Here is a 25,307-nt window from a genome sequence, read left to right as displayed (position 1 = left end):
GTGCTTTATCTCTACTTATCAAAGCAAATTGTCAGCAGATAGTATGTAATATAAAGTACATCATCTTAGTTCAGGTCAGTTTGTGACAGCAAGATCTTAGAAGACTCCTGTCCTCCACCCCTGCCTCAAGCCCATATGTTGCAAGAATAAGTCCTTTTAAAATGGAGCTTTCTGGAAAAATTAATGTTAGGAATTTGCAGGAAATAAACATTTTCCAAAACTGGTAACTTGTTTTGGAGAAAAGCACACTTCTTTAATAGCTATTCATCTTCCTGAAATGGCTGTGTGTTTTAATAACTTGAATTTCTCAAAAAAATTTCTGTTACTTCTCTAGTTAACTCCTTATTTGCTCTGAAATGATTACTTTTGCCCTGTTGGAAGAGGTTGTTACAATAACGTAGATAAGACAAGGCATTTACTGCAGCATAGATGCTAGGTTTATTTGGTTATTTGGCTTTACTTAGTTAATAAATACATTAAAATTTTAGGTTACAACCTATGATTTTCATTAAGGTGTTACTGTGCCTTACTTGAAATATTCAGAATTAAAGTCTGTGGTGCACTGTTTAAATACTTTTCAGTAATGTTGATTTTGGGATTTTGTGGGAAATAATGAAGTGCAACTAGGTCATAAGGTTAAGATTGATGCATGTTGGGGTTTTTTTGAAGAAAGCTAGAGTGGAAAGCTGGCTGCTGATTGCTGATTCTTAGTGAACTTCTTCTTCAGGGTTGTGGTGTGCCCATGTTCCCATTAATATGTGCTGGTTACAAAAAAACAGAACCACACCCCAGTGTATTACTCTAAATTCACTCATTTGCAGTTGATGGATTTTCTCCCTGTGTTGATCTTGTCAATGTAAGCAACCAGTTTGTGGAATGTACATGATGGACCCTCTGGTTTTGTTGATGTGGTGAGAAAGTATTATCTTTTAGCCTAATGAGAGCTGTTTAATAGGCGCTGTTGTTTTCTGAATTAATTGATGTACTTGAAATCTTTGTTTATAGTAAATTTATTGAAGCACTTAACACTGAAGTCAAGTTTGTATTTAACAAGTTTCTTGCATACAACTGAAAAGGGAAACCATGGATTGTAAAACTTCAAATACTAGTGAAATGCATTGAGTAGTGAAAGTGTGAAGATGGCACCTGTGATATCCAAAATGGTGATAAGCTGTTTTCCCCCTAATTCAGTGAACTTTAAACATAGGGGTACTTTGTTAGCATGTCTGTAGCATCAATCCTTGCTTATTTAATTTGGAAAGTCCAAGTTTATGCTTCCTACATATTTGAGGTCTCAGTTATGCTTTGTCAGAAACTTTATGGTCTCAGACATGTCATGCAGCCTAGATGTTCAGATGGGTCACTTCCACCTCAGTAAAACTAAGGTGTGTGCTTAAGTGAATATAATCCTAAGCTACTAGGTACTGATTATTGCTATATTATAGTTGTTGATGATGCACCCAGTAGAATATTAAACGAACATCACACCTAAAAGAGCAAAGGGAGAGATTGTCATGCAAAACCAAGGGCTTCTCTGCAGCCTTAGTACCACAGGTGCTTGTTTCTGTTTGTATATAAAAAAAAAGACAGCAGTAGTAGCAATCTCTCTGTATTGCACTTACCACAGAGATTGCCATAAATGCATCTGCTTTCAGGCTGTGGGTCTTCTGTTTTTGGTGCGTTTTAATATTAGTTTAACACTTCATTGTAAGCCATAGTTTCAACTTTGATTGTGAATATGACCTTTTTCTCATGTTTTTCCATTCCCTGCTCTTCAGCTTGCAAAATCAGGAAGATGCTTTTAAAAAGACTGTCCATGTGGCAAGCACTTACTGGAAGTCACTCTGTATTTTGATCCTACCCTATCAGTAGCTCTTTAAAGACAGCTCTTAAACTTTTGCCTACTGCAAGAAAGTTTTTTGGAAGTAATATAATTTGGCCTATAGGGACCTGTAAGTGTCCTTACAGCCCAGAAAGCACACATAGCCTGACAGTACAATAGTAGTAACATAATTTGAGGTTACAGTAACTTTGAAACATTAGTGTCACTTTGGAGCTTTTTCATGTTCTTTACAATCTGTGGCTCAAAGAAAACAGAATTCTTTTTCTCAGTGCCATGACAGACAATCCAAAGTATACTTAGCTCCCTAACACTCCATATCTTGTTAGGAAAACTAAAAAACCTACAGGGCTTTTCTTTGCCAGAGCTGAGTGCTGGGAAGTGTACTTTGACATTTTACAGAGAAGAGTAATAACTGACCTGGCTTAAGCAATGCCAGGAGTGCATAAAACACTATTCCGTATGATGTGGAACATTTGCCTCAGTCTTTGTTAAATGCAGACTGAACTTGCCATTATGTATGAATTGCATTTGGTAATAACCTCAGGATATTGCTATTAACAACTCATCATGCCTTTACACATTTTCTCCATTCATGCAGAAGGAGAACCTAACTTCAGGAAACCAGGAAAAGCTTTTATTACTGTCCATAGAATCTTTCTTTGAAGTTCTCAAATCAGGAGGCTGTAAACACCTAGCATCTCATAATGTTTTTGAAGGAAACATTCCTTAAGTAACTATCTCTTTTCACAGTGTACTTAGTTTATACCATATAAATGCAGTGGAAGGAAAATTCTGAATGATGTGACAGCAAAGCCAACTCATCTCTAGTCCTTTTGAATTGTCAAAAAAGAGCTTTGTGTGCATAAATATAATAAATAGTTCAGTACTACTAAAAACTCAAGCTTTGTTTAAAAAGCTGGTTTGTTTTGTGTTTTGTTTTTTTTTACAGAATCTTATTTTGAAAGATCATTTTAGTAGCTCGCCATTTGTACAGATCTCTCTTCTCTGATTCTCTCCCTCTTTTGTCAGATCATCTTTTTACATTGATTGTCTTTGTCTTCCCCTATAAAAAGAAGTAGCTTCAAGTGAGCTGAAAACATGGTCTTAAATTTACTTTTAAGGATGTGAAGAGAATTGATTAACAAAAATGTGATTCACCATAGAAACAGCTCAACCAATAGCACATAGGCAGTAATTTAACCATTTTCTGGTACTTTCATATTTGATATGAAACATAGCAACAAGATGATAGCCTGACAACAATAGCAGCTGCACAGATTTTCTTCCTTTTTTGAAAGAATGTTCCTGTGGAAAAAATAGATTCCCTGGAAAGTAATTTATATTACAAGTTTCATCACAAAAATTCTGTGGGTGGGTACAATAGGCTAGAAATTAAATTAGTGATTTGTATAATAAATGATGGCTTTGATTTGATATGACATTTCTAGTCTCTTGCAAGTGACATAGCTACAGGCAATAGAATAATCTCTTCCCCTTGTGAAGATAAATGTCGTATCAGACCAAACCATCTTATATTAAATTACAACTTCCCTTTTTTACCATATGAAAAGATTCATGAGACTGTTCATTAAATAAAAGCACAGCCCAATTAAAAGGGTACTTGGCAAAATGTCTTGAAGATATTTTCCAATATTAGGCATGTAGTTAATTTATATAGGGTACTGCCATAAAAGGCCTGTTGTAAATAAAGGAATTTTCCTTAATGCTGCAAGTGGTGTGATTGTGGCCACACTGAGCTTTTCTTATCTCAGTTAGGCTGTAAACCTCAAATGCAAATGTAGTATGATGGTGAGAAGAATCTGGTATCTTGACTTCCTTTCCTGCAGGGAAGAAGGATACAGTACATGTGGCTCTCCTTATAGAATCTGATTGTGCTTATACTGTTCTTTTTAATGTTTTGGCAGAGAGAAGGAGCAAGAAAGGGAAGAACAGTTAATGGAAGACAAGAAAAGGAAGAAAGAGGATAAGAAAAAGAAGGAATCTGCTCAGAAGGTAGGTTTTGATATTTGAATTCTTTTATCCAGCTTGAACATAAGTAGTTGGGGGTGGTAAGATGTAAAATGTAATTTGAGCTTTAAAACTTGGTTTTTTTAGAGTGGTGCTTCTTTGAAGACTTTTTTTGCATCATTTTTTGAAACTGAAGTGTTAACTTAGACACTTCTTCTCCTTAATGTGTCACATGAAGTAGAAGTTTTTTTATATGAAGAATTAACTTACTGAATATTGACTCTTATGCAACTCCTGCTGTTTTGAGGTGTTTGGGGATAGAAATGCTTCCAGGCTTTTGCAATTCTTGCAGTAAAACACTAAATATTTTCTAAAGTCCTTTAGGAAGATTATATCAAATATTTACTATTAAAGGCTCCCTTTATTTTTTGCCAAGTATCATTTTAGGTTTTACATTTTCTGTAGCTAGTAGCACTTTTGCTGAACTGTATCAGTTCAAGTCTGAGCTGTGGAGAACTGGTAAGTCACTGAAAATTGGGTTTGCTTAGAAAATGGTTTGAACACTTGATGTATTAGAAGCTTGCTATTTTGTTGAAAATCTACTGAGTTTTTCTAGGAGTTAGCTTGACAGATGAACTGGCCTTTCTTGTAGTTTTATCCATGCTTTTTACAGTTAAAATCCTTTCTGTGTAGTTCTGGGCTTAGCAGTACAAGACAGATGTAACCATCCTGGAGCAGCTCCAGCAATAGGTCCCTAAGATGATTAAAGAACTGGAGTATCTGACAAATGAGGAGAGACTGAGAGAGACAGGACCATTCCATCTGGAGAAGAGAAGGCTCAGGAAGATCTTACCAAGAAATGTGTATAAATACTTCGTGGGAGTGAGTGAAGAAGATGGAATCAGGCTCTCCTCAGTGGTTGCCCAGTGACAATGCAAAAGCCATTGTGCACAAATTCAAATGCAGGAAATTCCACTTAATCATAAAATGACTTTTTTTGTGTGCATGTGAGTGACTGGGCAACCACTGAAGTAGGTTTCCCAGAGAGATTTTGGTGCCTTCATCCCTGGAGATACTTAAAAAGAAGTTGGATGTGGCCCCGTGCAGTCTGGTTTTGGTGACTTTCTGTTGATTCAGGGAGGCTTATGGGGGCAGGTGGGGAACAGCTGTGGGAACTAGGGACTAGGTCTTAAGTGGCTGTCTATCCGTTCCAGCCTCAGTTAATCTGTGAAACTGACAGCAAAAGGCTTTACTTCCTCTATTTTCTGTTTTTCAGTTGCTTCAGTAACAGTAGATTCTATGAAAGATCAGACATTACTCTGTGTTAGATGCTATACGTTTCTGCTGACATCCACCAGTACCAATGCATTAGCATTTTTTAAAATTTTCATTGTGGCTTTCTCAACAATTTGAGTCTTTCAGTTTAAATTAGATATGGATAAACTGCTGTATTTGTGTTTCTTTATCCATTGTGTTGGTACATGCCCAGTAATACTGCAAAAGTGTCTTTTTGCCCCAGTGTTGCTGCTGTTTAATGTTCAAATACAAAAAGTATGTGTAGGAACGTGGAGGAGGAGCAGACCTTGGTTAATGCAGACTACTGGTTTGAAGCTCCAGGGAGACCTTGAAACACCCTTCCAATATCTGAAGGGAGCCAATAAGAAAACTGGGTAGGGACTTTTTATAAGGGCATGTAGAGATAGGACAAGGAGTAATGGCTTTAAACTGGAAGAGGGTAGATTTAGGTTACACATTAGCAAGAAATTTTTCACTGTGATGGTGGTGAGACACTGGAACATGTTGCCCAGGGAAGCTGTGACTGCCCTCTTCCTGAGAGTGTTCAGAAAGAGGTTGGATTGGGCTTGGAGCATCCTAGTCTGGGTGGTGTCTGGGACTCACTGGGAGGTGTCCCTACCCATGGCAGAGGTGTTGGAACTAGGTGGTCTTTAAAGTCCCTTCCAATAAAAACCGTTCTGTATGCTGTCAGTGACACAAAAGAAACTCAGGTTGTACTGATTATCTTGATAACAGTGCTGAGTGTTTACTGAAGAACTGATGCTTTGAATACAAGGATTTGCCACTTTTCCTGTGTGGTCCCTTGCCTACCAAGTTTTTCAGTACTATTGAATGTTGTGATATTTTGGCAAAATCTTGGGAGCGATAAACAATAAATAAGTTCATATCCAAGAGACCAAACTTAACAGTAATACTTGGGGATACCTAGGAAGAGCAAAACAGGCAACCACATGTCCATTCTTACTGACCGTGGAGTTGTTCAACAAATAAATGATTCGGGAATGCCTTTTTCAGACACAATTCGTGTAATTTTTTTTTTCTGTTTGTTTTTGTCTGGATTTCTGAAACTTTAAAGAATAAAAAGATAACTTCAGTTGAGTTTGTGCACGCAAATTCACAGACTAAATCCCTCTGGTTAGCATGCATGCTAGGGTCTGTTTGGTAGCTCATCAGAAGGCTGTTTGACTCCACCTTACTGTTTGCTGTAGGCACTTCTGCCCTGAGGATACATTTAGGTTACCCAGAGTTGAGACAACAGCTGTGAATCTGAGATAGTGCCCCCTATTCTCATCTTTTGTCTTCTAGACCTGAAAGAAAAATAATCTCAAGACTAGATTTTTTTTTTACCAGGAGAGAGATGCAGTATAGGCAGAAGTAAGTTTGGGGTTTTTCCCCCTAAAGCTAACTGTAGTAATTCTTTAAAGATTTGTAAAAATGGGATTCTTCCAGGTAGACAAGTTATTCATTTACTGAACATGTTTACTCTTGACCATAATAAAAACTATCAGCACTCCCAGATCAAATTCACAAGTAATTTTTTGTCCCCTTCTTCCTTTTTCTTAAATGCTGGAGTACCAGAGCCACTTAACTCCTCTTTTTAAACTGTGTTACAGAAGACTTAATTTGAAGCACACAGAATTTTTCATAAATGAGGTGAAAATTGATGCCTGGCTTGTTACAGTTGCAGTTTTGGTACAGGTGCATTTTTAGTGGCTTGGAGACTCTTGACTTACATTACATGTGAAGCTGTGATGCTTAAGAATTTGTATTATAATGAATGTTCCTCTTTGCAAAGGTGAACACTGCAGTATACACAGTAAATAATGCCATAGCAATTCAGTGCAGATTCTCTTTTTGTTCTTTACCATACAAAGGAGTTCTGGCCTGGCTGGTTTAAACAAACTGCTTTTTACTTGTGCTTTCATTATTCTAAACTGTCACTGTGTGCTTTCCAGAATTATGGACTAATTCAGCAATTTCTTTTAAGAACAGGTGTCATAGACCCTGCCACATGATGATCTTTAGGGTTTTTCCATTATTGTGTAGTGTAACTCCTGATCGACAGGTTCAAAACATGCTACAATACACATGATTCCAGAGAATATACCAGTGGCATGTTTGTCTCTACTGTAGCGTGTAATCTGCTATGATGAAAGAATGTGGAAGTACAGCAAAATCACATATGGAGTAGCCTGGCCAGCAGGACAGGGTCACTTCAGTCATCAGGTTCTTATTGAATTCAGGAGGTTTTGAAGTCTTGTGCTCTATAGGTACTGCTGTAATTGTGGCAATGAATCCTCTAAGGTTTAGGATTTCTTCTCCTTGGAAGAGATGTCATAGGAAAGGTGAAATGGGAAGATGGCAGAGGGACAGACTGCTACTCGCCTCTGGTTACTCCTGTGGGAGTTTCTTTGCTAGCCCAAACAGTCTACTATAAGGATATGCATTATAGAATGAAATTTGTGTTACACTTTAGCTGTAATACTTCACCTCCAAAAACTTAGAACTGTAATGCTATAGGATGTTTGTTTGTGCTTTGGAAGTCCGTGTTTCAGATGAGAAGGCAGGTGAATGCTAAAAATCATCATGAGTGAAGAAGTTATTCTTTCTGCCTGACATGAGGGAAAGGTATTAGGAGTTGTTGTGTACTTGAAAATTCTGTATATATGACTAGGAATATTGTTTAGACTTGTAGTTCAACAGCTGATTATTTTCATGCAACAAATAGTGATCTTGTTGCTAATAAATGAAGGTCATGATCTAGTGCAGCCTGTTCAATATTTGTTTTGAGGTTCTTAAAACTGTATTTACATTCTTGCTCTTAATTTGCAGGTCACAGATCAAAAAACCAAAGGTAAGAAACTTCAATCATTAAGAGTATTTTTTATTGACTTGAGCCAAAACTTGTATCTTAATCAAAACTGTTGGAAAAGGAAGGGGAATTATGAGTCAGAATGGAATACTGAAGATGTGTATTAAGAAGAAGTAAAAGCTGAGGTGATTAAAATGGAGAATCTAAAACTACCCATGTTGTCAGTATCAGAATACTTGAAGAGGAAATGAGGACTGCAGAAAAAGTAGATTATCTGAAATATTTAGCCTTTTGATTTTGCAGAGGTTTTAGAAAAAATAACCAAAACCTGAAACTACCTGTGTAAGTGGAATGAAAGACAGGGAGAGTATTGTTTACACCAAGACACCAAAATGAGAAAATTTTTTTTTTTAATGGAAACTTTAGAAGTTCAGGCACTTAAAAGTCAAATAAGTAAGTCACAACTGATGAGTACGCATCTTGAAAGTTAAGCTTATTTAGCTGATTTTAAAATAAAATTAATCTTGATTTGTGTGTCAGTTTTCTAAAAATGATGCTATTACTGGCATATGAGAACTTAATATGGTAACTTGATTTGACAGCTAGCAATTTTGGGGTTTTGGGGGCAATGGACCCTATACAGTGAAATCAGAAAACCCATATGAAAATAAAGTGTGGGGAACAAAGCATTCGTGTTGCCTAGGAGAAGCTCAATTGTTTTGATCTCACAAATGTAGGAGAATAGTTCTACTGATTGTGTAGATGCTGGCTAGGGCGTCTTGGACATCCCTTTCTTGTATTAATATTCAGCAAAGGCTGGACTTAGATGCAGTAAATTTTCCTTGCCTTTCAAGTCTGATGTCTTAGCAATTAAACTTTATAGGTACCTGGCTGAGAATCTCTTTTACTCTGTCTCAGAAAAGCTCATGGAGAATGGGAGTAAAGGGTCACAATTCTACAGTCTCAAGCAAATTTTGCGATGGTGTCAGTCCTTCAAGAATTTGTTAGTGGCTTTCCCCTTCTTCAGTGTGTAATGGGCTTCGGAAGCAGCTTGTCCTTGCTTATAGGGGCACTCGGTGACCAGCTGGGAAATGTTAGACAAGCCCAATGCAGATGCTGTAAATAGAACTGCCTGTGAGTTCAGTGGGAGTCAACTACTGCTGTCTCATGTAAGAGCAGTGCAGAGAACTCAGATTTGTTAACTTTGAAACCATGAGGAGGGCAGGCTGGATTTTTTTCTCCTTCTTTTTGTGAGTTTTGGCAGTGGCCATGTAGCCTACTAAACAGGTGAAAAGTTGAGATCTGATCTCAGGTCTCTTGTAAGGGTGATGCATAGCAATCAGAAAATGAATTGAAGTTCAGGGAACAGAACAGAGTCAGTTACATTTGACTACTCATATTTTTAAATGACTCATTGCTCAGGCTGGTATTCTTTGCCAAGTTTACGTTTCCAAGAAATCTGGGGCCTAGAGCAAAATACTTATTGAGGTCAGAGTTTCATCCCGGGGTACAGAGTTGCATATGGAAGCAAGAGGTTTGTGGCTACTGCTTATTCCTGCTTCTTTAATTAAATTGCTCTTCAATAAGGTTGAAGTTGCACGGTGTTTCAGAGAAGAATGAAATTACGAAAGGAAAAGTCATATTGAGTTCTTATAGCTAACACAAGCTTAAGCAGAAAAAAATTCTTATTTTCCTTCTTCCTGTTTTTCAGTGCCCGAAGTGACGAAACCAAGCTTAAGCCAACCAGTGGCTGCCAGCCCAATTGGCAACTCTCCATCGCCACCAGTCAATGGTGGCAACAATGCCAAACGGGTGGCAGTGCCGAACGGACAACCGCCAAGCGCCGCCCGCTACATGCCTCGGGAGGTGCCGCCGCGATTCCGTTGCCAGCAGGACCACAAAGTGTTACTGAAACGTGGGCAGCCCCCTCCGCCATCTTGTATGCTCCTTGGGGGTGGAGCAGGGCCTCCTCCCCCGACAGCACCAGGAGCAAACCCAAACAACGCACAACCAGTGACAGGAGCACTGCTGCAGAGTGACAGTGGGACTGCAACAGGCAAGTAATAGTAATAGTAAAGGTAATAATTGAATGAGCACGTGTATGCACGTGGCAGAAGAGGAGTTGCTTAAAATTGTGCGTAAATGTATCGCTATATAATAAAACTCCTCAGGTTGCTTTTGGAGAGGTTACTTCTGCTGTTTTAGTGTATAGACTTTGCTTTTGATGTTAACAGCGACAGGTGCATTTTTAGTATTAGATGGATCAAGAAAAAGAGGGTTAATTTTTTAAAAACATGTTTTGAGTGGTTTGAATCTGATGCTGTAATGCTCTTTAGATAGCAGCAAGGTAAACACAGTGCACGGATGAACTGTGTTTTATGGTTACCATTGAGTGTTCCTTAATAGCTCTTCAGGTTTCTTTGAGGACAAGAATTTCCTATCTATTAACTTTTTTACAAGATGTGATAAAAGAGACATGCAGATATCATTCAAATGGCAGGTGTCTGATGCTTCTTATCTGGATTAAATAGAACAAAGGTTCTTTTGCTCCTGAATTTTTTGAGTACTAATCTTGTTTTTCACCCTAGATAAGCACTTTTATAAAAGCAGGGACTGTGTTTTTTGCTTTTGTGTTCACTTTCAAGTCCAGAAGATAAATCGGTTTTCAGATTGTTTTACAAGCATGGGGAAGTTAGAGCGATCCTGAATTTTTAGACATTCGGTGAATTGCTGTAACTTTAATATATTCTTCTTGGGTGATAATAGTGGAACAAAAAAACTCTACTCAAGTCACCTGCCTTCTGAAGAAAAAACTTAGATTATCTGCAAAATCAAGGACAATTTCAATTCTAACAATATGGATGTTTTTTAAAAGTAGTTACAAATGCTTGAAAGTCCAAAGAAGAAAATAATTATACCACTATGTCTGAATTTGCCTTTGGAAACCATACCAGAGTTAATGGGATGGGATTTTTGAAAAGCATAAACTTCTTACAGTTTTAAAAAGAAAAAAATATAATGAAGAATTTATGGTTCAGAATATAAAATGGGTGACTTGCAAGTCCATAATCAAGTAGGCTACATGGGTCAACTGTCTTTATTGAAAAGGATTATAGAAAAAGTAATAATTCCATTTGGTTTTTTTCAGTATTTGAATTCCTTTCTGGCAAATGCCTGCTTTACAGGTTACTTACCTTCTTGTTTGTCTTGTTCTCTTTTTAATAAAAGTAGGGAGTTAATTTCAAACTAAAAAGGGAAAGGCCAAAACTAATCAGTTTAAAAACAGGTGTCTTGGAGATGGCCGATTTTGATAAAAGACTTGAAGAGAGGGAAAAAGACCCACCCCAGATCTTAGTGTACTTTCACACTGATTGTAGTAGCCTGACAAAGGAGACTTCGTGGTAGAGAAGTTTACAGAATTTCTCATGAACAGCATTATTTTTGCTATAGGGTGTACTGTATGAGGACCATTTTTAAGTATTATAGAGGCTTGTTAAATTCTGTGTAATTACACCTCATATTTGGGGTTTTGAGATTGATACTTGATTCTATTAATTCTCTTTATTTTTACATTCAGTTTAATGGTGCATTAGCAAGTAAGAAGTTACATGGTTATATTTTATTGATTTTGGCACCTTTTTATGGCAATGGTTGGTTGCTTTATCCTGATACAAGTCAGGATTGTTGCCAGAGCAGATATGAGTCCTTCAGACCTGCCTCACACCATCAGATTTCAGCACCATTACACAGATAGCTGGGCTGGGGAGCTGATTTGAAATAAAATTAACCCAGGCTGTCTTTTGAAGTTAATTTAAAGCTGGTTGAAGGGTCTGGAGCACAAGTCTTAGGAGACGTGTTTGAGAGAACTAGTTTTGTTTGTCCTGGATAAAAGGAGGCTGAGGGGAGACTTTAACAGTCTCTACTGCTGCCTGAGAGGAGGTTATAGTGAGGTGGGGGTTGGTCTCTTTTTCCAGGTAACAAGTGATAGGATGAGAGGAAATGGCTTCAAGTTGTGTCAGGAGGGGTTTAGGTTGGATATTAGAAGAAAATTCTTCACTAAAATGGTTATCAAACGCTGAAACACACTGCCCAGGGGAAGTGGTGGAATCACTTTCCTGGGAGGTGTTTAAAAGATGTGTAGATGTGTACAGACATGGTTGAGCACTGGACTCATAAAGATTAATGGTTGGGCTTGATGATCTTAAAGGTCTTTACCAACCAAAACAATTCTGTGATCCTAAATACAGAAGGGGGTGGTTAGTTTTATGGAACAGTGCATTAAATTGTGTTCCAGTATGCTGTGTTAGCAAGCATCTCAATCTTTAATGTTTCTAGTATGTCCTCACAGAAATGCAATACGAAATTCTGTGTTAAAATCATCTATGTGAACATCTTGCTAAATGAGTAGCTGCCTATACATCATTCATTTGCTGAATCATTGCCAAGTTCAAGACAGCCTTGCAGTCTTTTGAACTTGTCTTTGGCTGTCCTCCTTAATCTTTTTCTGTGACCCATCTAATCAGAAAGTTTTTTAATTGGGAGGAGTGTGCTAAAAAGGTAGATAAAAATATCAGTGAAGAGTCCTTTTTTCTTACCATTGTTAAGTTTGCTCTTCAGATTAAGGTGACAGAGGGAATGGAGAACTGCTTGGTTTTTTGAATCTTGGTGGTTAGGGTTTCATGGATAAAGACAAACTTCTGTTCATCAGTATTCAAAACTCACAAGAGACTTCTAGACTTGATAGTAAGTCTGGATCTTTACTGATGGGCCCCAGTTCAGTGATGTTGGTGAACTGAAAGCCTGAAACAGTTACTGAAATCTGTTATGTTTGTCTTCTGTTAAAAATATTAGCAACCACAAGTTGTCTTCACTTTTGAGTATCACAGAATCATAGAATGGTTTGAGTTGGAAGAAACCTTAAAGATCATCTAATTCCAACCTCCCTACCATGGGCAGGGACACCTCCCACCTAGACCAGGTTGATCCAATGCCTGTCCTACCTGGACTTGAATACGTCCAGGGAGTGGGCAGCCACAACCTCCCTGGGCAACCTGTATTCCAGTATATAACAGAGGAACTTGGGGAGGTGGGAGTGGGAGGGTGTGTCTACTAAGATTATTATGCCTTATTTTCATGGAAGCTGTCACATGAGCCAGTAATAATTATACATATTCAGGTATGAATACTGATGTAGATGTTACTATTAACTTTATGCTCTGTAAAATAAGTTAAACTGTGTGGATGGGATAACTGGGTCAAGTCGGGGTTCAGTACACAGCTTTGTACAAGGGAGAGTGTTCAGTCTTCATCAGTGGGAATTTGTGGTGCAGGCTATTTAGGTTCCCCTGGGATTAAAAATACATAGAAAAAAGAGAGGGACCCTATATGGAGGAAAAAAATCTAAGTACTAATGGGCTTAAATTATTTAGAGGATCAGAGGTAATTATGTGGATGGCAAGGGAATGGCTGACATTTTAAATTGATGATGATAACATGTCTACATATATGCACACATCACGCTGCCAGCACATAAACTTCATCCATTGTGGCACTGGGTTAATTTATGTGTGCTTTAAAACTTTATGCAAATATCTTGTCCGTGTGAAGTCATACCACATAGGACATAATAATAGTTTGTCACAGATGACAGAAAGGGGCCCTATTCATTGTCATTCATCCTGTTAATTTCCTTATAGTAACTCTGAAGCTCATTGAATGTGGAGGGGTTACCCTGTACAATGCGCTAGGCCAGCAGAAAACCCATCAAGAAGTGGGTTTTGTGTTGAATTAGTGAATAGTGACATAGTTAAAGGGTTTAGCTGCCATCACAGCTGTCAGAAATGAGAGATAAAATTTGAGGAACTTACAGGAAGGTAGAGCTGGTGAGAGAGAGAGAGAGAGAGAGAAGAAAAAGTGATATTTCTAACTAGCCTCCATCTAGTAGCTGAGAGATCAGCTTAGATGTTCACAAAACTGATAACTAGTTTTTAAGATAAACATATCAGTGACACAAAATGCTGACTACAGCTTGCATATTACTATGTAAAAAATGTAGCTTGTGTAGATTTGGTCTCTGCAGTAACTTTTGGAAATAATGCTACTAGTTTTGCTTCTAGTATCTTGAAAAAAAATACTCAAAACTGAAGGATAGGCATTTTCAGCTTTATATATTGGCTAGATAATTTTTATCTTTGATCTTCTTTCTTTTAATCTGTAATAAATTGTAGATGCTTTGATTCAGTTGAGTAGCAGACCAACAGCTGCCTGTGTGTACACACACATGCATATGAATGTGTGCACACACACGCTCTTGTTCTATATATAGCATGATTTTAAATCTGTGTCTGAAAAGTTTACAGCCAGTATGAATAAAGACCATGCAGGTTTGTTAACTGGGTTATAATTATTACGTTGAACTTAGAGCTGGACTGTTAGCAGAAGCAGTGAGTCAACCGTGAATTTAAATCTCCACAAAATGCACGTATGGAGTGTGTTTAAAAATGTGCTTTATTAGTATTTTCAATGGTGTTTTCCAGCCTGATATTATTCCAAGCAACTTCATGACACGTTTGAAGGAAGGTTCTTACTAATGAAAAGAGTGAGCAGTGGGATAAAAAGTGTGATGTTCAGTGCTTGTAAATGATATTGATTATTAATGACTTATTTGGTATGGTTTGTTGGTTTTTTTTAGATTCAGCAATTGGAGGTGCTGCCGCTTCAAATTATGCAAATTCCACTTGGGGTCCTGGAGCCTCCTCCAGCAGTGGCACTAACGCCAACCCAACTCACATCTGGGACAAGGTGATTGTAGACGGGTCTGACATGGAAGAGTGGCCTTGTATTGCCAGCAAAGATGCTGAGTCTTCTTCCGAAAACACCACCGATAACAACAGTGCCTCGAACCCTGGCTTGGAGAAGAATGCCCTGCCAGGAAGCACCACTAGTAACAAAGGAAAAGGAAGCCAGTGCCAGTCTGGAAGCGCTGGAAACGAATGTAATCTTGGGGCCTGGAAATCTGATCCCAAGGCTAAAGCTGTTCAATCTTCCAACCCTGCTGCCGAGAATAACAATGGACTAGGTAACTGGAGGAACTTGAGTGGACAAGATAGAATCGGTTCTGGTTCTGGCTTCAGCAACTTTAACCCAAATAGCAACCCATCTGCTTGGCCAGCACTGGTTCAAGAGGGCAATTCTAGGAAAGGGGCTTTGGAATCTGATAGTGGTAGCTCCAATGCACAGATTAGCACAGTAAGTCAGACCTCTAGGGAACAGCAGTCAAAGATGGAAAATGCGGGTGTTAACTTTGTCTCTGGCAGAGAACAGGCTCAAATTCATAACACTGATGGACCAAAAAATGGAAACACTAACTCCTTGAACTTAAGTTCACCAAACCCTATGGAGAATAAGGGAATGCCCTTTGAAATGGGCTTGGGGAACCCTTCCAGGAGCACTGACACCCCTTCACAAAGCACTGGAGAGAGAAAGACTGGGAATGTTGGATCTTGGGGTACAGCTAGGGGGTCTTCTGGAACTGAGACAGTCTCTGGACAGAGTAATTCTGGAAACCATGGGAACAATGGAAAGGAGAGAGAGGACTCCTGGAAAGGAGCTTCAGTTCAAAAACCGAATGGGTCAAGAAGTGATTCTTGGGATAACCGGTCTACGGGTGGTGGGTCTTGGAACTTTGGCCCTCAGCATGCAAATGAAAGCAAATGGGGTGAAGGGAACAAATTAACATCTGGGGTCTCTCAGGGAGAATGGAAACAGCTGTCTGGGTCTGATGAACTGAAGATTGGAGAATGGAGTGGTCCAAACCAACCAAATTCTAGCACTGGAGCATGGGACAATCAAAAAGGCCACCCTCTTCCTGAAAACCAAGGCAATTCCCAGGCTCCCTGTTGGGGAAGATCTTCCAGCTCTGCAGGAAGTGAGGTTGGAGGTCAAAGCACTGGAAGCAACCACAAAGCAGGAAGTAGTGACAGTCACAATTCTGGACGTCGATCGTATAGGCCTACGCATCCCGATTGCCAGGCTGTCTTGCAGACTTTGCTGAGCAGAACTGATTTGGACCCCCGAGTGCTTTCAAACACTGGCTGGGGCCAAACTCAAATTAAGCAAGATACCGTGTGGGATATTGAAGAGATGCCGCGGCCTGAGGGGAAGTCTGATAAAGGAACTGAGGGGTGGGAGAGCTCTGCCACACAGACAAAGAACTCAGGGGGTTGGGGCGATGTACCCAGCCAAAGCAATCAAATCAAGTCTGGATGGGGTGAGCTCTCTACCCCAACGGAGTGGAAGGACCCCAAAAATACTGGAGGATGGAATGACTATAAGAACCCAAATTCTTCTAACTGGGGAGGAGGAAGACCAGAAGACAAATCGTCATCTTCTTGGAATGACAGCTCTAGTAAGGATCAGGGGTGGAGTGGAAGGCAACCTAGTCAAGGATGGTCTTCTGGAAAGAACGGTTGGGGAGAGGAAGTTGACCAAACAAAAAACAGCAACTGGGAAAGTGCAGGAAACAAGCCAGTGTCTGGTTGGGGTGAAGGTGGGCAAAATGAGATTGGAACTTGGGGTAATGGTGCAAATACAAGCGCTGCTTCGAAGGGTGGATGGGATGATTGTAAGAGAACTTCAACATGGAATGAGACGGGTCGACAGCCCAACTCCTGGAACAAGCAGCAGCAGCAGCACCAGCAGCAACAGCAGGAGACTTCCAGTTCTTGGGGTCCACCGCCCCAAACTCCAAGTAATGGGCGACCTCCAAACCCAAACTGGAACAGTGGACCACAGCCAGCTGCCTCCAAAGAGGAGGAGCCTAGTGGCTGGGAAGAACCTTCTCCACAGTCAATCAGTCGAAAAATGGATATTGATGATGGCACTTCAGCGTGGGGAGATCCGAGCAGTTATAACTACAAGAATGTGAACCTGTGGGACAAGAACTCGCAAGGAGGACAGGCCCCACGGGAGCAGAGCCTGCCTACTCCAATGACTAGCAAATCACAAGCATCAGGTACAATTCTCATTCCTTTCTTCATCAAGCTCTTGTATATAAATGTAACTTTAATGTATGAGATACTCATGCACCCTCTAATCCATAATACCTTAACCATTTGCTTACATAAAGACAACCATTTGCTTATTTGAATATTTTAGCCTGTATTTACAGTGTCTTTAAAATTTTAATCAATCAGTCCTTTGTTGTGCTTTCGTAACTGTGATCTGAATACTGGTCAGCTTGCCAGTAAAAGATGTTTGTTAGCTGACAAATCTGCATATTCTGTCTGAACTCTTAATCACAGGTTGAATTACAGAATCATACAATCATTTAGGTTGGAAAAGACCTTTAAGATAAGTCAAACTGCTACCCAGCACTGCCAGGTCCACTGTTAAACCGTGTCCCTTAGCACCACATCCACGTGTCTTTTAAGTACCTCCAGGGATGGTGACTCCACCACTTCCCTGAGCAGCCTCTTCCAGTGCCTGGCAACCCTTTTGTTGGAGAAATTCTTTTTCTAATACCCAATCTAAACTTACCTGGCACAACCTGAGGCCACTTGTTACTTGAGAGAAAAGACCTACCTCCACATTGCAACAACCTTTTGTCAGGTGGTTGTAAAGAGCATTAAGGTCTCCCCTCAACCTCCTTTGCTCCGGACTAAGTTGCTTTTTTAATATTTTATTCTTGGAGAAATGGGAAGAAGTGTTTTACTTAGTAAAAAACTTTTTGCTTTGAAGCTCTCAGTTAATGATTGAAATTGAGCAAGTCTGTGAACAAAGTTTTTAGATCAGTTTGGCTCTGTGATAAAGAATGCTTAGGAAAATACTTCTGTGAAATAAGGGCAACAAAAAACTTATGCAGCCTTGAGATGTTATTGTTAGGTATCTCTGACTAAACATGCTTCAAAGAATACCATTTTGTTTTAATGTATTCTTAGGTATGTCCTTACTCTTTCTTCAGTATATGAAAGCCCTGATTTAGTCTGGTGCCTTTAATTAGTCACAAAAGTTTGCCAGACAGGAGGACAGCATTAGATGTGGGGTTCATGTTTAGCCTTGGAGAAAAATATTACTTGCCATAGCATTCTTTTCCTTTTCATCCCTAGAGGATATGCCCCTCTCTGAGTTTGATAGGAACAGTTGCCAATTCTGTTGCACCCACACTACTGAGAATCTGAAGTCCTCAGCAGAAAGAACGCAAAGCAGTAAAATGATGACGTGCTGCTGCACTACAGTAAATAGTTTGTTGTCTAAATGGTCTGTAACAAAAATTCTTTCTCCTTTGTGCAGTCTGGAGCAAAAGCACTCCACCTGCTCCAGATAATGGTACGTCTGCCTGGGGTGAGCCAAATGAAACCAGTCCCGGGTGGGGTGAAGTAGATGATACAGGAGCATCGACAACAGGCTGGGGGAATGCACCTTCCAACGCCCCGAGTGCTATGAAATCTAGTGAGTATAGGCCAGATACCAGTTCCTTTGCAATGGTCCTGAAGATCTGTAGTGTTTGGCCTTTTTAATATAGGTTACCCATGGAGGAATTGTTATCTGAGGCTTAGAAGCAGTGTTGAATGTTTGGTAAGATTTTGATGGATGAGTAATTAAGTGCTTACAAATGACTGCAACTTTGTCTTTTAAGGTACTGAAAGCATCTTAACTAAGCAATTAAATGGGCAGCTAATGGGCAGCTTCAAGTTGAGGAAGTCCTGAAACATTAGAGCATTAGAGGAAATGTGTATTTTTCTCAAAATGTCTTTCCTTCTCGGGCTGCCCATTTGTTACTTAGCATATGAACATGCTATATGATAAATCACTTTTCCTGATCATATCAGAAAAATGAATGCACAGTACAAATTCAACTGAGTAAGCCGCTATATGGTAATTTGTGCTTTGGGTTCTTATCATGTGAATGTGGAAAATTGCAGGTCTTAAGAACTGAACTTTCTTTTGTTGTTGAGCATTAATGGATGACTGTTTTCTGGATATTACCTGTCTACGGCTATGTTTTTCATGACTGAGATGAGGTTGAAATTTATTTTTTTTAATTGAAGTTAAAATCTGGTTGTATCAAGAGTTTTATTTTTGTGGAAACTATTCCTGCTGATACGGGATGTTATTAGAATTTTTATGTCAGTCTTTTTAAGGAAAACACAACAAACAAAAGCAATCGCCTGCTGGTAAAACATAGCAATGTCACAGCCAAAGCCAAGAACATTTGGATATGAAGTTTCCAGTAGGAAATACTGATAATGCATTACTATTACAGTACTTGGTTGATGATACCCACTTTAAAACTGTTTCCAGTTACAAGTTGCTTTAGCAACATGTAATTGTTTGGAATGAAATGCTCTGTACAGATCGTATGCTTTTGAGTCATTCTCCCTTCCAGCCCAATTAAATTCTTCATTTATGAAATAAAACCAGGAAAAATAATTGCTTCCATAGTATGAACATCATAGCAAACTTCTGTGGATGGCTATAGTGCTTCCTGTGCCTGCCACACAAACTGCCATGCTTTTCGGTATGCTAGGCTTTTTTTCAGATGGATCTCTTTCTTTCACCTGTAAAAAGCTATGTAAATACAACCAAAGAAAAAGTTTCTGAAATGCTAATGGATCCATTACAAATTCTGTGGCTTTGTTAAGACAGACTATGCATGGTCACTTACATGTTGTAACTGGTCTGCATGTGTGACATAATCAAAAGGGCTGCAGCATATATGTACTATTTTGTACATTAGCTATCTCCAGCTCTAGATGAGCAAAAAATATATGGAGAGTTTCCTCATCACAGCTGTTTTAGGTTGTGGTGTAGTAAGTGTCACCAGTGTTAAAAGCTGAGATCTTCTCCTGTGTTCTGTGGCTGGTCTCCTTTCTGAATGGCACCCAGAGGGAATGAAGGAGAAAGCTACATATTCAGTGGAGTAAGGGGAGATATTTAATGCCTTGGATAAGTCAGAAGAAGAGATTGGGACAGAGAGCCTGCAAAAGTATAGTTTATTTTTGAAGGTAAGGACAGGAAGCTGAGACTAGCAGTGAGTGAAAAAGAAAACAAGTTCAGAGCCAAAGAAGGGAAGCGTAGATCATTACCCACCTGTATCCAAAAAATGCATTTGTGGTTTTACCTGCATTGCATAGCAATTTTCTGATAGAAGTAGGAATAAATTCAGTTTTTTATAACATCATTATTTTGGCTTAATTCCTTTGCTCTACTGTAGTTATTTGTGCCTCCTCACTCAACAAAGAGAAAACAAAGCAAGTTTGATGATCTTAAAGTTCCTACATCTTAAAGACGTATACAGACAAGTCATTTTTACACCACTGGCCAGATTTATGTTCAAGAATCTCAGACTTGAAAACTATCAGTGCAGAAAAATAGTTTATTGTTATGTACTTAAATCCAGGTTCATAGTACTAATTTAAACACTGTGGCCACAAATAACTTAAAGCTGTGAGGACTACCCTGTATATGAACTTTCCAGATCAAGTTCTTGACTTTGCAGTCATAATCCTTAAATGTAGCCTTTTCTGTGTAAGTATCATGATTAGAGGGTCAAGAGGTAAATTTTTGAGTTTGGACCATAATGGTTCCTAATCAGCACTCAAGTTGAATGCACAAATGAAAGTACTTTAAAACTTATGTTTTCCTGTGAAGAGTCTTAGTTTTTATTTAAGGTAGCTGTTTAAACCAAGGGTAGAATTCCCCTTGTTATACTAATTGTTTGGGGTTTTTTTTTTAATACTCAGAAATTCTGCTACATGTGCTAATATTCTTATCTCCAATTTTCACACTCAATTGCCAGACAATTAAAAAATTAGTTATGAAAAAGGTGATAGTGATAGAAATCCCTTTGAAGGGAAGTTAAGTGCTTGGGGAGTAGGTCTGCAGAATGAAGAGTTACAACATGAAGAAGAGTTGGACAATGAACAAAATGAGGATTTGGGTCAGTAGAGTTTAGAATTCTTAAGTCGCCTGACAGCTGGTGCTAGAGAATAACAGCAAAAAAAAAAGAAGCCAAGAGTTAAATGTCCTTAGCCTGAAATGCTATGATGAAATGGTCAGAACCTCTACATACACAGCACTGCTAATTACTCTTTAGTGACGTTGTTAAGAACAGAAATTCAAATGGAGAGGGTGTTTTTTTCCACGTTAAACTACATTTGGTGTTACATAAAGTAGAGTACAATGTCAGGTCCTCCTTAAGATTCTACTTAGTTGTTACTCCTTAAAGTTCCTTGTTTCTGTAATTTTGTGGAAGAATTCAGTGCAAGACAAATGTTATAATAATGAAGAAAGAGAGGAAATAATTGATAAACCACCTGAACCAGAATCCTCAGTGCACTTTATTTTTGTGTCCTTGAATGCTTTATTTTACACTGGAAAATAGTAAATTGCCTTTTAAAGAAAAACAAATACAGATACATGTGTATAAGAGAAGTGGTCCCTATGGTTGTTACAGTTCTAAGGGTTTGCCTTCGCTTTCAAGTAGTTGCAAAACATGACATGCTAACATGCAACCAAATCTCCTGGGTTTTAGGATTCATGCGCAAGTTTGCACAGTTGTTAAGAGTGAAGACACTTCCCCCCACACCTCAATCCTTTAGAGTTCTGATGATCTCAGCTGCTCTTGCAGTGTCAAATCACTGTCTGCATTGTATTGTAGCCTTCTTTTGAGTTTTGTTTTGTTTTGTTTTTTTCTAAAGGTTCTAAATCTATGCAAGATGGCTGGGGAGAGAGTGATGGGCCAGTGACAGGAACACGTCATTCCAGCTGGGAAGAGGAGGAGGAGGGAGGAGTCTGGAACACAGCAGGCTCTCAGGGAAGCAGTTCCTCCCACAACTCAACAAGCTGGGGGCAGGGAGGAAAGAAAACACAAATGAAGGTAAAATGCTTGAGTGATTCATAACTACAGCGTTGTCTGGAAGCAGTATTCTGATACCTTTTAGAGCACTGTGATAGTTCTTCCTTTAAAAAAGTATTAGAAAATTCAGATTAAAAGGTGCCTGCATCAAAGATGTGAGGTTTCTGGATTTGTTTTAATGTCTTACACTTGTTGTGACTAATCTGCCAGTAGGTGTCAAATTCTTCTGGTATGTAGGCTGAAGAGCCATTACTAAATCAAACTGAGCAATAAGTGTCCCAAGGCTATTAGTCTTCTCTTGTTGACACATCTTTCAATGTTAGATTGCTGCTGTTCTTGCATTGCCTGCTGAAGTTGGGACTCCACAGTCCATTGGCACATGCATTTATTTCTACTGAATAGAATGGATGCAGGTCTGACTTGCATTGGTTGTAACTGACCTTTGGCCTCACAGAGGAGAAGGAGCTTGGCTATAGTCCCAAGTAATCGCTTTCTGAAGCTTGGTTGTCTTAAAGTTCTCTAGTGGAATAATACTAGGTACTCTATTAACATTAGAAGGACTATGCTTTGTCTACTTCTAATCAAATAGGTAGGGCAAACTCAAAAGGCAGTTTCAGAGCAACTTCCTTGGATTTGAAAATACTGTTGTTACATGGTATGGAGTTTTACAATTACTGTTTTGCAAAATTGTTTCACACTTCAGCTTTTATTTTAACCACCACACCAAATGTCAAAAAAATTTTTTTATCCATATCTTTTCTGTGCCCAGTTCTGGTTTTGATCACCTCTAAATCGCAGTAAGGCCAAATTGAGAGTCAAGTCAGCACTGTGCCCATGTGCCCAGGGAAGAAAGCCAAGGAAGAAATCTACCTCTATTTGGTGGATTAAAGAATGTATTACACTGTAACAAAGGAGGGGAAAAAAACCAAAACAAACAGAAAACCCCCTGAAAAAACAAACGCATTCACAGAGCTTTCCAGATTCCAGAATGAAATTCGAAGTGATAAATGTTCTACACAGGAAGTGTTCATCCAGTTTGGTATACCTAACAATGAACAGTTCTATGAGAGAGTGAAGAAAGAAATATTTGCTAAATATTTGCAGACACACAAAAACTTCAAAGTAGTTTTTCCAGGATATTAATTTCTATTACACCAGGATCTTTATTTAAGATTTTTGCATCTCAAGGATGAAACAGAATTTAAGAAATCAAGATGTTGATTAATTTTTAATTTTTTTTTCAGTGCTCATTAAAAGGAGGGAATAGTGATTCATGGATGAATCCTTTATCCAAACAGTTTTCAAATATGGGCTTGCTAGTAAGTAAATATTTTAAAATGTAAAATCCAACTTTTTAAAAATGCAGTAAGCTTTAAATAAGTCAAAAGATCAACTGTTTCATGGTATGTAACTGTTTTATTTATTTGCATTTCTTATGCTGGCATGTTGATTATAACACCTGTAGTAGCTGGGTATTCATCATTTCCATGCTAGTCAGAATGACTTCTCAGAAATAATAAAATACTTAGACTCTTCAAACTTACTTTAAGACAGCTGCTGTTCTCAGATTGCCATTTCCTTGCAAGTAATAACATTTGGATTTTATATATATATATATATATTTATATTTTTTTACTTTTATTTTCATAACATGCTGTTCAGAGCACTCAAGGTCGAGGCATCAGCTCCTGGCTGTAGGCTCAGGCATCTGAGATTAGTCTAAGACTATCCTGAATCTCAGCCACCAATCAGAAAAGGGAGATACATGGTTCTGTATCTGCCATAAAGATTTGCATTTTAAATACTGTACAGCAGCATTTTCCTAAAACAAAAAGGTCTCACTATTAATGAGTACTTAAAGATTGATTGGTAAAATGGATAAATAAATGGCATGATGGAGAGAAAAGGCATCTGCAGGGAAATACCTTAAAAACAGTTAATTTTTTAATAACTTTTATGATGCAATTTGTAAATCATTTTATAGAATATTGTGCCAGCTGTCATCCTGTGAAGCAGGAATGGTGTGTAATCAGGCTACCAAAAGATAATAATGCAGAGGTTCTGTGGGAAGCCCAGGACTTCACAAACTGCCAGTGACGGACTAGGCTTAGTTTGTAATGTCTGTTGGCTTCCAAGCCCTAATTTGGTCTACTTGACCATAGGTGCTTCTGAAACCTTGGGAACAGCCTGTCCCAGACTGCCAGCTAAAGCATAATTTGGAAGCATATTTTAGGATTTGATGACTTGACAGCTCATGAGGATGGACTGTCATTTTAGCCACTAGTTTTTAAGTGTTTCATCTCTTAACCACTGGAACATGAGAACAGAGGTTAATTTCACAGAGCAACTGTCTCTCTATCGTTCTCTCTGTTGCATGTGTTCTGTTTGGTTTCATATAGGTAGTAAACTTGCCACATTAGGGGGCTGAGGTGAGGGGTGTGTCCAGAGTGATACCAAGAATCTTTAGATTTTTAAAGTTTAGTTTAAAATTAAACTCTTACTGACACAAGCATGTCCTTCCTTCATTTCACCCTAGACCATCAAAGGCAGCTTTCTGAAACATTCCTCAGCATTTCATAGAAGTCACAACTCATGATTTGTGTGGTTTTTTTCTCCCCAGAGTCAAACTGAGGACATTCCAGGCAGTAAGATGGACTTGTCTGTAGGTACGTATAATTTAGTTTAAATGCATTTGAAATACAAGATCATGTATAGTAGTTTTTATATGGATGGCATGCTGTGCTTTGGAAAGGCTCCATCCTTAATTTTAGCACTCATAATAGAATTATAGCATCCAGTATCTTGGCTGGAGGCTTGAAATAGTTTCAAAGCTACATCATGTGTGTATGCCAGATGGAGATGAATACCTGTACCGTGGGGAACTATAGCTTGTGGAAGGAACTTCTTATGAGACTATTTTGATCCATTTTGTTTATACTTACTGTTACGGTTTCAAGAAAGTGAAGAGTCCTTTTTCATCTGATGGAAGAGGAGGACTGGTTTAGCTCTTGGCAGTAGGACATCCCAGTTACCACATCTCCATGGAAGTGACATGAGGGAAAAGACTATATTCTTTTATTTATTTCTTCAGTTGCTTGCCCCAGGCGATTACAAGTTACTGTTCATTAGTACTAGACTGTTCACTCTTGCCACAAATACTGCACATCTTAAGGGATATGGTCTGTGTGGGAAACACTACCCTTATTGAGGGTTGGAATTGACCGCTTGGATTAACCCTGTCTGATCGCCTTAGATTTTGTCAAGATTTTCTTCTTCAGTAAACTAAGTACTGAACTAAGTACTGAACTGTTCTCCAAATTATCTGTGAATATTCACTATCATTGTCTTGCAATAGAAGTACCATATTTCTGAAATCTTCTGCCATTTGAGCTGCTTTCCCTAAAATATTCTTAAGGTGTATATTAGAAGTCTTAACATTCCAGCATTGTGTATATCTGCAGTTAAGTGCATTGGATCTTGTCATTGTGGCAACTTGTGATTTGTTTCATTACTTGTTTTTTTTTTTTTCT

General features: G+C 38.7%; 1 protein-coding gene across 11 annotated transcripts in view; it reads left to right on the top strand.

The window, feature by feature from the left end:
• The window catches only part of TNRC6B (trinucleotide repeat containing adaptor 6B), a 142,251-nt gene that overhangs the window by 81,414 nt on the left and 35,530 nt on the right, over nucleotides 1-25,307 (top strand). For 8 of the 11 annotated variants that reach the window (XM_030468447.1, XM_030468464.1, XM_030468454.1 and 5 more), the window contains 8 exons: nucleotides 3,769-3,856; nucleotides 7,940-7,961; nucleotides 9,631-9,975; nucleotides 14,611-16,932; nucleotides 18,210-18,368; nucleotides 21,620-21,798; nucleotides 23,022-23,096; nucleotides 24,398-24,443. In XM_030468447.1, coding sequence (XP_030324307.1) covers nucleotides 3,769-3,856; nucleotides 7,940-7,961; nucleotides 9,631-9,975; nucleotides 14,611-16,932; nucleotides 18,210-18,368; nucleotides 21,620-21,798; nucleotides 23,022-23,096; nucleotides 24,398-24,443 — 3,236 coding nt within the window. The remainder of the gene's footprint in view (nucleotides 1-3,768; nucleotides 3,857-7,939; nucleotides 7,962-9,630; nucleotides 9,976-14,610; nucleotides 16,933-18,209; nucleotides 18,369-21,619; nucleotides 21,799-23,021; nucleotides 23,097-24,397; nucleotides 24,444-25,307) is intronic. The other 3 variants (XM_030468490.1, XM_030468480.1, XM_030468497.1) reach the window with 1 other exon arrangement.

This window comes from Calypte anna, chromosome 1, assembly GCF_003957555.1.
Source record: "Calypte anna isolate BGI_N300 chromosome 1, bCalAnn1_v1.p, whole genome shotgun sequence".
NCBI classification, from domain to species: domain Eukaryota; kingdom Metazoa; phylum Chordata; class Aves; order Apodiformes; family Trochilidae; genus Calypte; species Calypte anna.
Note: the sequence above shows the minus strand (reverse complement) of the source record. Positions and strands in the feature narration are given on the sequence as shown.